The 17,389-nt window shown below is 40.1% G+C and overlaps 1 protein-coding gene across 3 annotated transcripts in view; it reads right to left on the bottom strand.

Annotated features, from left to right (window-relative positions):
• The window catches only part of IARS1 (isoleucyl-tRNA synthetase 1), an 89,293-nt gene that overhangs the window by 39,543 nt on the left and 32,361 nt on the right, over positions 1–17,389 (bottom strand). For all 3 annotated transcript variants that reach the window (XM_069028406.1, XM_069028403.1, XM_069028404.1), the window contains 2 exons: positions 13,431–13,529; positions 3,237–3,363 (listed from right to left, as the gene is read on the bottom strand). In XM_069028406.1, coding sequence (XP_068884507.1) covers positions 3,237–3,363; positions 13,431–13,529 — 226 coding nt within the window. The remainder of the gene's footprint in view (positions 1–3,236; positions 3,364–13,430; positions 13,530–17,389) is intronic.

Here is a 17,389-nt window from a genome sequence, read left to right on the forward strand (position 1 = left end):
AAATAAACCAAAGTTCACATGAAAAATCCACCAACCCTCAGAGGAACACAGATCTCCCCCCACTGAATAAGACTGCCTCTATCCAAGGCAGAAGGAAGGAGCCCCTCTGTCCCAAGGGGAGCTCATTAGATACTGAAAAGCATGGGGAGAACACAGCAAACAGATGCTAATCAAATTCCATCCCTCATTAGGCCGCACCCACTCATTTCTGCAAGGAACACACAGGCTTGTGCTCTCCAATTAAAGCTTCTGCTCTGGAGCATCCCTTCGGGAGCCAGGGCTGCTCTCACAGCCTGGGCCCTCTCCCTACCAGGCATTAGCTCCTCTTCCATGTTATGGCTGACATCAGCTACAAAACCAGCTCTACCAACACTGCACAGCAGCAAAGACTGCAATAAACAGACAGGGACTGGGGGCTGTTCAACCCTGTTTCAGCACCTCCAAGACCTAATGTGAAACCAGAGGTCAAAGTTAACCCCTGCTAACAAAATGAACATTAGATCCAGGATTAACCACATCAGTAGGAAGATAAAGCCATCCAGCAGCATTTGTGGAACTCGATGTTCCTGTGGCAGAGCCCTGCAGTCCCTACTAAATAAAAATGCTTGTTTTTGTGGGTTTGCCATTTCAGCTCTGTTCAGTACCTCAACTGAGGAGTAAGGAGTGCCCACAGAAAGGAAGAAGCCCCCACAGTGTGTCAGCAAGACATTCTGGGATTTCCAGAAAGCATCTCATGAATATTAAATAGGAGAAGAAATGACTGCTACAGTCAGCCAGAAGTGGCCTTAATGCAGCCTCAAAGCAGCCCAAAAATGCACCTGGAGAGGTTCCCTCACCCTCAGGAGAGCAGAGCCAGAGCCCTCTCATTCTGCTGGGCAAGACTGAGGGCAGCCAGCCTAGGGCAGGGTTACCATGAGTGACAAGCCCGGAAACAATCAGAGAACTTCCACAACATCACTGAATAGTGAACACTGTAATTTGTATGCAAGTCCTATAAAATGAGCCCACGTCTGCTTTACCAACTTGGGTGTTATATTAAAAATTTTATTATCTAATCCAAATGAGATGTGTTCCTCCACTGAGGAAATCATTGGAATTTGAAAGCTTAAAATGATAAACTGTCTGCAAAAATATGGCAATAAACACAAGCTTCAAAACTTAACTTCCATTATGTGTCTCTACCTGATAATTATGCTAAAAGAAAACTAAAATAAAACTCTGCGAAACCAGTTATTGATTTGTAATAAAATTCACTTTAATACCAATTAATTCACCTTGCTGTATATTAAATAAGGAATTGTTATTACTTCTCCAGGTTTTAATATGCAAAGCATAATCGTGTGCAACAAAGTGTTCTTCTGAGAGCAAGACATGAAGAGGCTGCTCTGCAATCCCACACGGCACCAGGCTGCAGTAAAACTGGAGTCAGGGAATTCTGAGGGAATATCATTACTGGGAGAGCAGATGTCACCTAAGCTTTAAGTTCCACATCAGTTCCAGTGGTATTTGTTTTTCAAGCTGTATCTCACAAGCATAAAAAGAGTGAATATTAAAAAAAAAAAAAAAACAAAAAAAACAAACCTAACTTGAAATTTAGCTTGGTGCAGAAGCTGTACTCAGCTGTTAAAGCACAATATTCAGACTGGAGCAACCAGAAATGTGTAACATCTATGGCTAGAAATAATAGACCTGTTGGTATTTCCATCATTATTCAGAACACCAAGCCCTGAGGAGTATTTGCAGCGCTTTTCAAAGGAAAGGTCAATCTTCCAAGTTAGACATCATTTTGTTATTAAAAACTAACAAATCAAACCTAGAAAAGCAAAAAAAAATCTGTACACACAGGAATACAGATATGGGGAGACTGGACAGAAAATGCAATATTATTAGAGGCAGGAAGTGGAAGTAATGAAACCTTTACACAATCCTTTTCAGCTGTAGAATGAAATACCCAGGCACAAAACTGAAAGCCTTTTTATTACCTAAAAAAAAATTGTTATATCAAACAAGGGGCTTAGAAATGTTGGATGAATGTGAAAAAAGTGTGTATAAATTGTCAGTCTTCAAACTAAACTCTGTTATATGAGAGACAGAAGCACTTGGTTTGTCAGTAATTTACAAACACACTCTCAGCACAAATAGAATCCAAATGCCAAGGCTTTCTTAGATACTTAAATCCTAATTGCAGGAATATCTCCCTCCCTCTATCTCCCAAGATTCCCAGTGAAAAAAGAAATAAAAAATGCTTTATGGTGCACATCTAAGCAATAGCAAGTTTAAGATCATAAAATACTTCTCTAGCAGATGTTTTCCTACTCCAGGTCTTTCAGGTCTAAAATGAAGATTAAAACTTTTTCAAATCAAAAGAGATAAAATTAAAGGTTTGGGATGCTGCCACCACTATTTACCTTCTGTGGACATCCTGACTCTGATTACCATTTTCTACCTCCAGCATGAGGAAGGCTTATCACATGTGTCTAATGGAACTAACCCAACACAAATAATAAATAGAAATAACGAAAGAAAACAACACACAAAAAACCCCAAACCCATTTTGCCTTCAGAAAGAGCTATAAAACCATCAAAATTGTGTGTGCACTCATGCCCTCTGCATTATGCTACCAATGCAGGGTACCTTACAACTTGACAAAGTTCATTTCTAGCACTCCCGTTTTGCATTTTCATCATTCCACTAGATTCATATTTTTACAGTCTGCTACATTCACATTTGTGGCACTACAAATATCTATCTTCACTGTTCTGCTGTGGTGGACTTGCTTTTATGCCTTCAGCAACTCATTTGGCTTGAAGTAACCAACCACCAGAATTTCAAAAGCAGACTTAAAGGAGTTAAAAAAAAAAAAAAAAAAGAAAAGAAAAATCCCCTCCTTGCCATTTTCTCACTGCATTGATTATTTTCTTTAGATTTGCCATCACTTCAAATTCTTCTGGGAAAGGCAAGATTAATTTTAATGTAAAAGAAAAAGAAATGTAAAAGAAAATTTGCCTGCAGTTCTCAAGCAAAGGCAAAGCAAACCTGTACAGGCACACAAATGCACCCATAAATACGCACAGATCTGTCACCTATTATACACATATAGATGGGTTATACAGATATGCTGCTAAAACATGTTAATACAACTTCAGACTGCAGCAGCCAAAGATACACCAAAATAAGCAAACAACAAGTACAGACAGGTTTTTCTGGCAATGGGACCTTTTATTTCCTCACTCACCTCTTCCAAATCCTCGCTGACCCACAGAGGGATGGGGGTCCCCCAGTAGCGGTTCCGAGAGATGGCCCAGTCCCGGGCATCCTTCAGCCAGTTCCCAAAGCGCTTCTCCCTCACGAAATCTGGAACCCTGTGCCAAAAATAACAAAAGGATTCATATAGCACTATGTTCCACTTAAAAGAAAGCTGGTAAGAATTGGTTACATATTCGATTTCATCCATCAAAAAAGTTCATTTCAGCATTGTTATGACTTAGAGCAGTGTTACAGCACTGGCTGCTGCAAGGCCTGTGGAGGTGCTGCCAAAAAACACAACAGTGCCTTCTTCTGATCCCCAGTAAGCTACAGAAGTGAACAACACCATGCTTATTTTACTATAAAGTAACTCAGGAAAACATGTGCAACATAAAATAGATTCATTAGGGCTGAAACAATGGCCAAAAGTCCTCAGGACAGTCCAACAGTGGAGGATTATGGCTAAGGGTGATCACAACACAACTGCTTAAATTACATACAGAAAAAGGAACAGCCACTGATTTTGGTGTTGAATGATATTCCCAAGATTGAAAAGCCTGGAGCAATGAAAAGGCACCTTGGATTATGTGTGGGCATCCAGGTACATGCACATTACTCAGGTTGACAGATCATACAAAAAATCCTTTCCAAGTTGTTGATCATCTCGTTTTGAATTACCCAGTTAAGAAACAAAACATGCCCCCCAACCACAGAACCCTATCAATGCTTGCTAAAACCTCATTTTGAGCACTAATGGGCACTGAGGGATGTTAAAGACAAGTTTTCATTGCGTGAAAGTGTCTTGGAGCCCAAAGGTTAACGCCAGAACCCAGTGCCCTGCAAGGTTCCTGGCTGTGCTAAATGGCCTGGTGGTTTGATTAGAACCATTAGTTTTCTCTCAGGATGTAAACAATTAACTATTTATCCAATGATTATGTGCAGATGAAGAAAAGCAATGGGTTGAATGGTCAACAATATGCTCCCTTCTTACCTAAAGGTGCATTGAAAAAGACCAAACTCAAATGAAACTCACAGAAAGAGCAACCTCAAGATACTGTCAGACACACAGAAGCTGTGAATGAGCAGCTCACAACAATAAAGGAGCTCTGGAACTGAGTTACTGAGCAAACCATGGCAAGTTTTGCTGGGTTTGTTTTTCCAGTCTAACTAAAAAGGCCCTTCCCAAAGTCTGAGCTGGATTAGGAGAACCACAATTTCTAAAGGGGGAGCAGCCAAGCTACAAAGCACAGAGGGTCTCTTCCATCTTTCTGTCTGAAGCTCTTGGTCCTCTTGTCAAGTATTTCTTTTTGAAGATTTTTAATCACAGATCAGTCCCAAGAGTAACAAAGATGAAAGGTTCCTTTACAGGAAAAATTAAAAGAATGGATTCACATGACACATTGAGGTAGGATTTGGCCCAGCAGCAGGAGGTTTATGAAATAAGTGTGAACAAAAAAAAAAGCAAACTACTGATGAAAATAAAAGCTACTGGCTTTTAAAAGTTTTACCCATGATGAAGCCATGTGGAGATCTAAAGGCTTCGTGATGCCAATGTTGTCTCAAGTGGATAAAAACTACCCTTAAAAGCCTCACCAAATATCAGCCTGAAGTTCCACAGCTTCCCTCGCTATTTCTGGAGTTACTTTCAGCTGCAAAGTTGTCTCTCCTGTAACACTTCTTGAACAAAAATCTAATATAAAAAAATTTTAAACAAACTCAGTGACTCATGTTTCACATGACATCTGTAGCCCTGCTTTGAAATTTAGAAATGTATACAGGCTTTCCCAATTTGGTTCAGCGTGGGACTCGTTACTATTAACTTTCTGTGGTGACCTTAGGAGACCCTCTCTCCAAACACAAGTGGAAACTGTACAAAGTTCATTAGCATTTGCCCAACATTCCACTAATGTGGAAAACTTCTCTTTACATCACTCCTAAACTAGTTTCCATTTTTCAGAAGTTGTTAGACACTGATTAGCTGAAATTATTAGTCCCATTTAACATAGCTAGAGGCTGAGACAATCCCCCAATGACATTAAAATGCTAAGAGTTTCAACTCTGCCTCCTCAAAACACGCATGAAAAATTAATTTTATCCCCAAAGTGGACATTAACCACAAAAATGTATGTGGTGTGATCTCTCTCTCTGAGCTATGAAAGCATGTAATTTACCTCTTCTGGTAAAATTGTCTGACCCTGCTGCCAGTTTTCAGTGGAACATAAAACACAAACCACTTCATCTCCTACAAGGCACATTTGCAACAATGATCTATGGCTCTGTAGAGGGACAACACAGGAATAACACTGACACAGCCATCAAATCAAATAGAAAGAGCTTGTGTCTCACACACATTCTGAGCCCATCACTCAAAGGAAGTGTTACTTAAAGCAGTTGGGTTTTGCCACTGCAGAGATGCTGCCCATGGGTGCTGCCCAAGGGCAGACACAGCCTCCAGCTGGGATCAAGCTGGAAAAGGGATCTAGAGCAGGAACAGCCATGCCAGGCACAGTCCCTTCAAGTCTGGAGCCCATTTCTTCTACTTATTCTCACTTGATTTAGCTCCAGGTATCTCAGTTTAACACTTACCTACATATCGTAAGGGGAAAAAATAAAATCAGAGGTACCTTCTACTTAAATATTTGATTAGGCTGTGAAAAAAGCATCCTCAATAGTGCTGTTACTAACACCTGATCTTTATTTATAGCAGTTCCAGGTTAGTGTTCTTATAGAGTTTTTTTAGTTTCTTTTAATCCTACTCTTAGATATTTTCTTGGTTATAGTTCACCTGTTAAATTTTCATTAAGACACCATCTTGCCACAGGCATATATTAGTTGAGGAAGGATTTTTTACTTTTCCATCTACACAAAGCAGCTGGAAGATAAATGAAAAGCCCTCTCCCAATATGCCAATGCAATGTTTTTCATGTTTCATCTCACATCCATCATGAGCCCCCTTCAGCTTGAAAGCACAAATCTCAGGTTCCTGCTGAATGACCACTGAGTTTGCAGTTGGGTGTGACCAGAAGGTGCCCAGTTGTACCTGTTCAGAGCCCCCTGGACTGGCACTGGACACCTTCACATCTCAGAAAAGATCAAGCCCAGCTCCCAACAGTTCCATGGGGCTGCAAAATCAAAAGCAGCCACATCTCTCCTGAAGCCATCGTGCTGCAGCTCCTCAAACTGAGCTATGAGAAACAGGATTTTTTATTTCCCAACTGGCCTACAATGTGTTTGACCTTCAAATTTCTCTGCAAAATGACACAGATAGGATTTCATACTTCTTTCTCTGACACTTAGCAAGGTTAAGGAGACTGCTGTCTCAGCAGGTCAGGGAGCTCTTGATTCATGGGAGTGGAACAGTGTGGGACAATTGCAATTTCTCCTCTTGGCACCCGGGACAGGGCACTAAATAAACTTCAGGATGCAGACACTGCAGCAGCTGGAAAGCTCAGGGAACTGAACTTCATAACACAAAGGAATAAATATTGCTTTGCCAAATCATATATTGGGAAGATGTTGAATCAAAGTACATCAGCTCCAACCTGTTTGAATGCTCATGTCTATCTTACTTCCCCAAAATCAAAACTCTATCATACAAGTTAGAGATAATAAAAATTATTCATTTGCTGCAAATTTCCGTGTCCATTTTTGATTGTTTGTTCCTATTTTTGAAGCAGATGTGGGGTTTTGCTAAATTCATGCATTGCTAAGTCCTCTGCACAGTCAACTCCCACATCCTTTCTTGGTAGCTACTCATTTTCTTAGTGTCTAAAATAAAAATTCCATTTGACAAGCCAAAAAACCTCACGAAGAGCACAGCAAAACCCAGCCTTTTAGCAACATTTATTAACTTATTACAACAGGAACCATCTACTTTGCCTTCTAAGTCTATGCACCACTCAGCACCCAAGTCACACAAGCAATGTGGGCATGGATTTGAAAATAGCAATTAGTGACCACCTTCAATCCCAGAGCAGGACTGGATCTGCTGACAGTGAGCTACCATGGGCTGAGCCCAGCACCAATAAATACTCAAGGAACAGCATCAATTAAAATAAATAAATTTGCTTTCTGACTCATCTCCAGAGGAAAAATGTACAGGATGCAAATAAAAAAATATTCTAAATTATTACATAATCCAGAAGGAAACTTATTAAAAGGATTAAGACATCTGTTCCTTTTCTGTATATATATTTTGAAGCATATTTCTTGTGCTTATAACACAATTGCAAATAGTGAACTCGGCTTATTATTCCATCTGAGAGCTCAGATGTGCTCTGAGCTGCCTCACCGTGCCCCAGTCACGGGGTGCAGGAACTGTCTCAAAGCAGCACCATCCCTCTTTTCTGTAAACACAAACAGCACTGCCAAAATAAAACACTGCCCCTGCACAAGCCTCGTGTTTTATCATCAGTTCAACATTAAAAGCTATTTAAGATACTGCATAAAGACAGACTAATCCTTTCTCACTCTTCATCATTGTTCTTACCAGTTAACTTTATTCATGATATTCTCTGCAAAACCACAGCACCTTTATGTATTGGGTATGATTTACTTCATAATTGCTAATTAAAGGAGTTAAGACTATAAAGCTGATACACAAAACACTACCTTGAGTAGCGTGATGTAGGGGACCTAATACCAGATTAAGAACTCTTAATACAGCTTTGGTTCTGAGAGGATGGTCCCAGATCTGTCCTGTCCTTTGGCAAGCTGGTAACTTTTTAAGTGCCACCTGAAATCAGGAATCAGTTTTAAGTCTGGAAAAGAGAAAGTTACTCTTACAGAGACAGCTGAGTTCTTACCAGCAACACCAAATGTGATGAAGTAGTTATTCTCTGTCATCTAACTGAATGTGTACAGATTTATTTAAATTCGTAGCATACAACTGGGGGCTTTACTTTAGGTGTAGAATTTGGCTTTCTTTTTTAAACATTAACCAACCCTTAGAAGACAAAGGCTTAAATTCCATTATGTTAATTTACTCTAGTAACAAGCCTCCTTCAACATGCCCTCAAATTGATTTTTAATGGTTTTTAATTCAAGGAGATAAAATAAGCAACTATTCATGCCCTTTTGACACTTTAATTAGCACCAATCTATATCATGGACCTAATTAAACATGGGGGGAGGCGGGAGGGAGGAGAGGGGAAGGGAGGAAAGGTCAGTGTGTGCCAGGCAGAATTTCCACTGCAGCAGCCTCTGCTCCTCAGCCTGGGAAAGCTGCTGGAATGGTGCAACCCCACGCACCCCACACAAGCCTGGGTTACCTCCACTGCTGCATTTTCTGTTAATGTGCAGCTTACAGGGGCTAAATGAACAGGGGCTTTCAATCATTTTGATCTCCCAATGTTTCTCTTCCCTCTTTTCTCCTGGTTCCCATGGCAACCACCACGTTGTGGTGTGACTGCAATGCTGCTGCAGACGCATCCCCGTCACCCGGACACGGCGGCGCAGCCCTGACCTCCAATTCTGGCACACGCTCCCACTAAAAACCCTGCTCTATCTCCCTTGTAGGACCCAGGCACCCTGCTAATTGCTGTTAAAACTCCTTATCTTATCAACAATCCCTGCAGCCCGAAGCCAAGGAGAAGAGAAGCTTCCACTTTTCTTCTCTCCGCACAATTTCCTTGGGAATATTCTAACATTTACTGTCACAAAGTACTTTTGTAGGGCATCAGCACTCAGGATCCATCTCAATCCACATTCAGGATCCATTTCAATCCACATATATAAATACATTTGCATTCCCGTGACAGTGGCAGGCATTCAACACACTGCTCACGTCACAGATTTATTAGCTGCCCAAGAAAACAGTGCTGGAGTTGCTTAGTGAACTGACATTGGGGATGTTTATTTCCTAAGCTTTGCCTTGAAGCAAAAAATAAGCTTTTAGTGACCCTTCAGTGGAACTGAAAAGGTACCTCTGCATTCATGGCATCATCAGCCATCTCTGCACGAGAGGCTCAAGAGAGGAAACAGCAAAATTAAGGTGCAGCAGAACATAAGCCATCAAAATCCAGTGAACAAGCCTCCAAATTCACTTCTAATCCTCAACCATGTCTGATAACAGACAGTAATAAAACCTTCTCTAAATTAGACAAACACAAGGCTAGCCCTGCAGCAATTTTTTTCACCTCCTGCTGTAGGCAATGCCAGTAATTTGGATTTTTCCTCAGGAAATGTTGCCATCTAGTGACTCCACGTTGCTGTACACATCGCAATTGTTACTAGAGGGAGGATCTCATTTGTATTCACGATTCCCCAGCAAGAAAAGTGTGACTGATGACTCAAAAAGAAGAGTTACAACTGCATGGTGATACTAAAGAAAAGAAAAAAATGAAAAAAATCTACACACACCATGCATTTGAAACTGTTCAGATGAAATGTATTAATACTAACAAACTAAGAAAGAAAATGTCCTATGAGACTTCCTAGAAAAAAATAAACAGCAAAAGGAGGAAAAAGGACTCACTGGTTTTCTTCCACTGCTCTACAGTTCTGTTATGATTTAAAATTCTGTTGCCCTGCTACAGACTCAGATTCCTCATCTGAGCAAAAATGACAAGTTTAGTAAAATAAACATTTGCTTTCTATTGCAGACGGGATCCACAGCCCATCCCCTGCGCAGCCTCAGGGCTTCTGACACAAACAGATCATTCCTGATCACATCTCACCTTTCCACAGGTGGGAAACAGTTTTGTGCTCAAAGATGAAAATGACCAGGATCAAAAGCTTCTCCAAAGACTGATGTGCTCAACCGACACAGAAGACATTTGGGCTCACACAGGAGCTGCAGGGAGTGTGTGCAAAACTCACACTTTAACTTCACTCACAGCAAATGTGTTGTGGGTGGCATTTCCAGCAAGAACTAACAGCTTAAGTGATGGAAGTCAGGAAAATAATACCTTCAACCATACATCAAGCTCTTTATTACAACACCTGAATTCTTCAATGGTGAGAAGATGCCAGAACAAAAGGTTTGGCTTCTTTGAAGTCCCTGTCTTCCATCACTGCTTTCCTTCCACTGATGCTCGTTTTTCCACTACACCAAGTGCTGCACATCTTATGCAAACAATGTCAGAACTGCACAATGTCTTTAACATTAGGAACTTGGCAACAGTTAGAGGTAAATGTTTCAGGAGTTACTGAAGGAGAACTTTAAGTGAGAGAGATTTGAAAGAAAGAAAAAAAAAGAGTTCAAAGCTGATATTTAAATACAAACTACAGAGTCTTTTCTATCAGTCTGCAAGAAAACAAATATTACATCCACTGCCAGAAGGATGAGCTACAATAGTTTGGAATCCTGATTATAAATTGTACTGATGTATTGGTTACAGCAACTTCTAAATTTTCAGCTTATACCAACTTTGAACATTGATGACAGGAACTAGTCCTACATTGTAATTATAATCTAAGGTGGCCTGGTTTAGTCTGTGGGTACATAGAAAATGCTCTTTCAACAAACCATTCAAGAAAATGATGGTGACAACATGAAATCCAGACAGCACCTTGGTGCTGCATCCAACTCTCCTCATCAAGAGGATAGAAAGCCAAGGTCTGACAGGCCTGGATTTTACAGCAGCCAAAACTGCCCCTCTTCATCTCAAATTATAGCAGTAGTCGGTGCCTGAATGCCAAACAGAAGATAACCTTTTGAATTTAAATTTTCTTTTAAATAATCTCAGTTAGACAGTAAAGAACATTCAGTAAGGGAACTTGAATTATAAAGGCTGAACCACAGCCCCCTAAATGCTGTACCACAGCCCCCTAAATGCTGTTCCAGTCATGCATTTTCATCAACATCCAACACAACTTAATTCCCAGTCTGACTGAAATAAGGATGGGACAGAGTAGAGAGGGTTTTTTGGCTAATGGTTTTACAAAAATGCTGGCACATAACTCATGGAACCATTGCTGGAAGTGATAGTTAAATTCATTTTGAAAAATGAAAATAGAGTTGCTGGTTTTAATAAATTTTGAATGACTGTGGCCTTGTAAGTTGGGTAATTCACTAAAAAACTAATTAGAAATGCAATCAGGTTGCACACTTTGTCCAAGTACGTTTAATCTATTTCATCAGAAAGGATATCTATCAAGAGGGCAGCTATTCTTAAGGGACAATATACCTATCAGTCATTTATAGGAATAAAAAAAGCAATGCAGTCAAACCCATTTTGCAAAGGTTAATATAGTCTGAAAAGCATTTATCCCCAATTTTCTCATTTTCAGGACATGCTGAAGCCCCAGAGAGTCCAAAAATAAATTTTTAAAAAGCTACATATTATTCCTGTGACACTTTCAGAGATCAAGTCTCTTCAAAAGCAAAAAAAGTAGGTTTTGGGAAGAATGGAGTTCCCAAAATTTAAATAAATGAATACTGCAGAAGGCCAGCAGTCTCAATGCCAAACAGAACTGCCATCAATGGAGAACACAGAAAGAAAACCTCAAAAACACTCCCTTATTCTTTTAAAAGCTGGATTTTAAAAGCCAACTTTAAGTAACAAAGATTACCCAGTATTCAAATTACTATGAAATCACATACTGAAAATACATATTATTTATTAATAAGTCTGTGATAATACATCTCTACTTGTAGCCATATTCCCAAGAAAACGCTTCTCACAATCCCTGAGACCACATGGTTTTAAGAGGAAGTTTTTCCTGAGGAAGTTATGGTCCGTTATGTTCAGTTATGGAATTGTGTTTAGACTCAGGAACTGCCTGAAGGAGAAATGGTTCCTTTAATTCCAAGCATTTTGAATATTGCCAAATGATGTCACTGCCTGCTCTTCTCACCCAATCTTTGCAACAGCAGCTCCAAAATTTGCTTCCACTCGTATCCCCACTACTCAGCACTTACAAAAAGCACCACTGAAACCCCAAAGATGTGCAGGCAGGGTTCAAACTGATCAGGAATTCTTACTAATTAGTGTCTCCTGGATGAACGGAGGTCATTTAGCAGCTTCTTCTTGAAGCTCTGCTTCTGGAAAATAATATCCATCCCATCTATTCAAGCACTTCCTTAATAGGATCATTACATTTTTTTCTCCTGTTCATGTGAAAATTAAGTATGCAGGTCTACTGTCATCCCAACAGTGAAAGCATCTTGAGAAAGCTAATTAAAGCTAAGAACAAACACTTTCACCCCCTCTCCAGCTTATTTTTCCCCCAAAGGAGGATCACAGTATGTTCTGCTATGGAAAACAGAAAGCAACACTTACTAATCTCTAAACTCTCCTGACACAGCCAGACTGGGCATGTGCTGCTTGGCAAAGCCAAGCTGCAGCATTTCTGGGCAGGCTCTATTATGGATCACTGACTTTTCCCACAGATCCCAGTATTTACAGTGCCTGTACCACGTAAGCAGTTATGCAAAAGCTGCTCATGGAGAATTTAATTGCCAGCTACTGTCCATGAAAAAAGGCAGCACAAGCTGTAATTGCTCACTGAAGGTTGAGTCACCTTCTTTAACATCATCTGAGCTGCTGACAAGAGGCAACTGTGCTGGAAGAGGGGTGGGATCCCAGCTCTCCCTACAGTCCTCATATGGAAAGACTGAATGAGGTTGTAATCTCCAAGTTTTCCCCACTTACTGGGAGGTCTCAGCCTCCCAGGCACAAGTGATTGATGAGAGGAAAGGAAATAAAAATACAGCTGATGAAGGTGCAGAAGATAAGGTGCTTTTGTTACTAACACACCACAAACCCAGGACTGACTCCCTAAAAGGCCACCAGCATGAACAGTTCCCTTTGACTGCACTTAATAATGCATTTAAGTTATCTAAAACTCATCTGCTGTTTTCTACCCAAGTTTCACACAAGTACTTTTCACATTCCCTATATACACATAAAAATTTAATTTTTGCCATTAGCAGGATGTTTTTATTTAAACCTTTGTACCTAAGTTTACTTACAACAATTAGGGCAGCTGGGTTGAGCTTTTTGCAGGTATTTGGGGGAGGGTGGGTGTGGGTTTTTCTTCAAAAGCACCTATGATGAAGTAATCAACCTTATCTGTAATAACTAGAGGAAAAAAACCCCAACTCGTCTAAAAATTAGTTTAATTTGGCACAATGTATACACAGCATTAGGCTGCCTATGTTCTTCTCTCAAGACAGATATTCCCCTACACCCCCAACTCCAGGAAAAGGAATAAAACAGATTTATGCAGGAGACATTACCAGTAGCACTGGGCATTATTCTCCAGCAGCTTCTCCACCATGTGCTCCACCCTGACAAACCAGCTCGGCACAGCTTTGTAGATCAGCGGAGTATCTGACCTGCACAGGGAAGGGAATAAAACAAACAAAAGCATTTTTAAGTGCTACATTATTTATAATGTGCTCTTTAATATTTGTTTTTGCACATGACAGTCCCCCTTCCACAGATTGAGTTCACTGTTGCTGAAGTATTATCACAGTTAAAGGTTGGGGTCTGTTTGATTTGTTAACTTACATAAACTGTTACACTTATGTGAGCTACTATTTTGAAATCAAGCCTTAAAAAAACTTTTACAGCCTTCAAACCCAGTAATTCAAGGAATTTGTATAGCAAGAGCAATCATGAGAACGTTCAAACAATACTTGAATTTGAAATTTGTGCTCCTACATAGTACAACATTATGAAATTCAGTAACTATTTAAATGAGTCATATTTCAGTCTTCCACATGAGTTCATTCTGCATCTTTTTTTATATGTATATAAGCCTGAAAAGCCAGGAAATATGATGCTGTGTTTTTACTATTTGCATTTAAAAGAATAATCACAAATCATAAAGAAGTAGCAGCACCCAGGGTTAACTAGAAGAAAGTTCCATTCCCAGGAGGAGAAGGAAAGCAAGAGATCCAGATAAGTATATAAAAGAAGTTTTAAATATATCTTAACATTCTCCTTACTTCAGTAAGCAATAAAAGAAAATCCATGTGGGAGGAGAGCAGTTCCACAACTTGAGATTGCTTAGAAATGGAAACACTATTGGCCAGAGCACACAGACTGAGCGATTCCCTACATTACTTAGCAAAATCAGTATCTCCAAGCATCTGTCTGCAGTGTCCCAACCCAGTCTCTGATTTATCAGCTCCATAATAACTGCTTAAGGTCTTGATTGACTGTTCAGGTATCACACATCCTTCTAAAGGATCCTGGGATCCAACAGTGGGCACAAGTCACTATAGGAGAGTTCAGACCTTTCTAATCCTTCACATCCATCCCATGATGCCAGCTTGAAGAGGGAGAAGAGCCCTAGGGGGTAGGATCTGTCTATGGGTACAGAGAAGCAGCAATAACATTGAGACAGGAAGCTCATTCTCCTTTAGCATCAAGCCACCCCCCAAAATATTTCTTAAAAATACTGCTTTTGTTTAAGCCACTTTGGTCCAGAACTTGGCAATACACAAAAATTCACCAGCAAAGACCCTGAGAAACTACTGTTATCTCCCATATGCAGTCATTACTATAAACAACCAAAGTTTAATTCATTTTATTTATATCCACAGTGAGAACACATTTGAAATCCACAAACTACTGCAGATTATGATGTAAATTAAAATTGCTACTGTGCCAGCACTTGCTAAAGGTGCACCTTCCTGACCCACAAAAGAAAGAAAACCCACAGCAAAGGTTGTTCAGACCTTAAAAGCTGAACTCACAGTGCACAAAGCCCAATAATAAAAAACACATTGCTTCTTTTAACACTATATTTCAAAAGATATTTCATTTTAATGATAACCTGTACGCTTCCATGTGCTTAAGTGTTAAAGTACCTATAACCTTAAAGGAAATGGTGACAGCTCAAAGTAATAATAATGTAGCTGTGCCCTAGCTATTAAATGCAAACCTACTGATGGTTTGCTACTCAAATTTAAGTCCTAACAACTAAAAAGGGAACAGTTCAGTTCACTCCTCACACAGCAGCAAGATCCCAGTAAAAAGGAAAGCATTCCCCAAGCTGCAAGGTGTTTTGATTTCACTGAGTATCTTGTTTCAGATGTGCTAAAGAATGATGAATTGCCATCACAAGACAAGTAACTGGAGACAAGCAGAATAAAAGTTGGTATTAAAAATTTCTCACACGGTCTTAACACATTGGAAAAGGAAGGCTGGGACAACAGTGGCACCCCAGCTCTGTGAGGAGAGAGCAGCTGACAGGTGGGGCTGGCTGCAGACAGGCCCTGGGGCACAGAATGGCTTCAGACAGGAAGGATCCATGGCAGAGGGTCAAGCAGGGGAGCCATTTCCCAGGCTTTCAACCCAACCCTGAGGCTGTAACACCTGATAACCACTGTAAGCACCCACAGGGCTTATGTTGCACCTACATGAAGGCAATAAGAAAGGAGAGAGGGCACAGTTTCCCTGAGTATTTTTCTTCCGGCTGTACTGCCAAGCAGTGCCTCAGCAGGAGACTGCAGAGAACAAAACACTAAAATCTGCTCAAGCAGTGACACCTCAGACATTTCTGCCCCTCATGACTGGTGAGAAGGTTGAGGAATCCATGTTCAACTGGATTTTGCTGTAGAACCAAATGTAAAATACCAATTGCTGGGTCTTGTTTTCCATCAACACAAGGGGAAAACCACCCAGACAGACCTAAAATCAAAGTCTGATGCTTACAAAGTTCCTGCCTAACCATTCCTCTCTGTCTCAACAAAGTTTTGCTCCCCTTACAGACAGATCCTTTAGAAACATATGAGAAGAATCAAATCACGTTACTTGTGATCTTATTCCTCAAATGATCAATAACTGAGCCCATGCTATAAAGATGCTTCTTGGCTTTGCCTTCACTGGCTTGGGAAAGACAAAAGTCCACATCTGCCAGTGAAAGAGCTTTCCAAGCCTATTGCCAAAGGAATGGCAGGCAGGACCTGTGAGGGACACTCCAGCTGTCACATTCAACAGCTGCTGCCCAGACCACACAGACTCTCAAGATCTCACGTGTGCACAGAGCAGTTTTGACCAATGTCCTCCATTTTCAGCAGTTCCAATAAAGACAAATTCTAACTGAAAACTATCTACTGAGTCCTTACCAAGCTGCTGTGTTTTTCTCTTTCATACTTTAAAGTTTAGTCGACAGAAAATTACTACACAGAGACGGACCCTAATTTCATGATATGTAAAAAAAAAGAAGGCAAATTTCTCAACATACCAAGGATTCAACAACTTGCCTGGTTTCTGGGAAAAGCAGTAGTACATTAAGAAGAGTCTGATTTCAAAGTTTTCTTACATTAATCAAAATAACTTATAACTATGTTCAAAGTTAAGAACTACTCTTCTACTTTTAGCATATTCCAATTATGGTTTGATTTGTGATGGCAGTGAAATGAGCTTTTCAAGTAGAATCCATTGTTCAGCTCTTCCCACCAGATAATTTGCTGCTAGGTGCTGCCTGCAACTTATCATCAATCAACAAAAATGTCAACAGAGTGGCAGGATTAAGGATCTTCTACAGAATCAGCACTTCTACATCCCTGCTTTGTCTCAGAAGGCCATGACTGGATATTTGAGCTGCTCCACAAGAAAAACACGAGCGTTGCTTGATTTTGGGGCTGCCATTTTTCAAAAACTCTCCCAAATCATCAAGGACGTAACACCTGAAGAGCAATTCCCCTTCTTCCTCTAGGCAGCTGCTAGAAACAAACCAATCCCACTGTTCAAGAGAGCAAGCAAAGGTTATTTTTGCTATAAATTAAAGATAAATGTATCCTGCTAGAACACTTCACCTGGCAGAGTCAAAGCCAGACAGAGGGATGAGCTCTTATCACAGTTATTTCAGTACAGGTGCTGTATACATCAGATATGACTTAAAATCTTCATGCCATTTCAGATAATTAAATTAGATATTTTATTTTAAGTGTGTCTTTGCTCATAATAAAAATTTAATACTCTACTAAAAGATTACTGAAGATTTTTTTTTTAATTTGACATTGTTCAGTGATTTTTTACAATAGCAATTGTGGAAATTTCAAACCAGGGAGGACACTAATAAAAATCAGCTTCATTTCTAGATTAAATCTGTCTAGCCTGTATTCTTCTTGAACAAAACTTGTTTGTTCACTGATACTGAAAGCTCATGGAGAATTCCACAGGGAGAATTCCCACAGAGACATCCACCTAGAAATGTTTCCACTTAATAAGCAACTGGTCT

Source organism: Aphelocoma coerulescens, chromosome 12 (genome assembly GCF_041296385.1).
Source record: "Aphelocoma coerulescens isolate FSJ_1873_10779 chromosome 12, UR_Acoe_1.0, whole genome shotgun sequence".
NCBI classification, from domain to species: domain Eukaryota; kingdom Metazoa; phylum Chordata; class Aves; order Passeriformes; family Corvidae; genus Aphelocoma; species Aphelocoma coerulescens.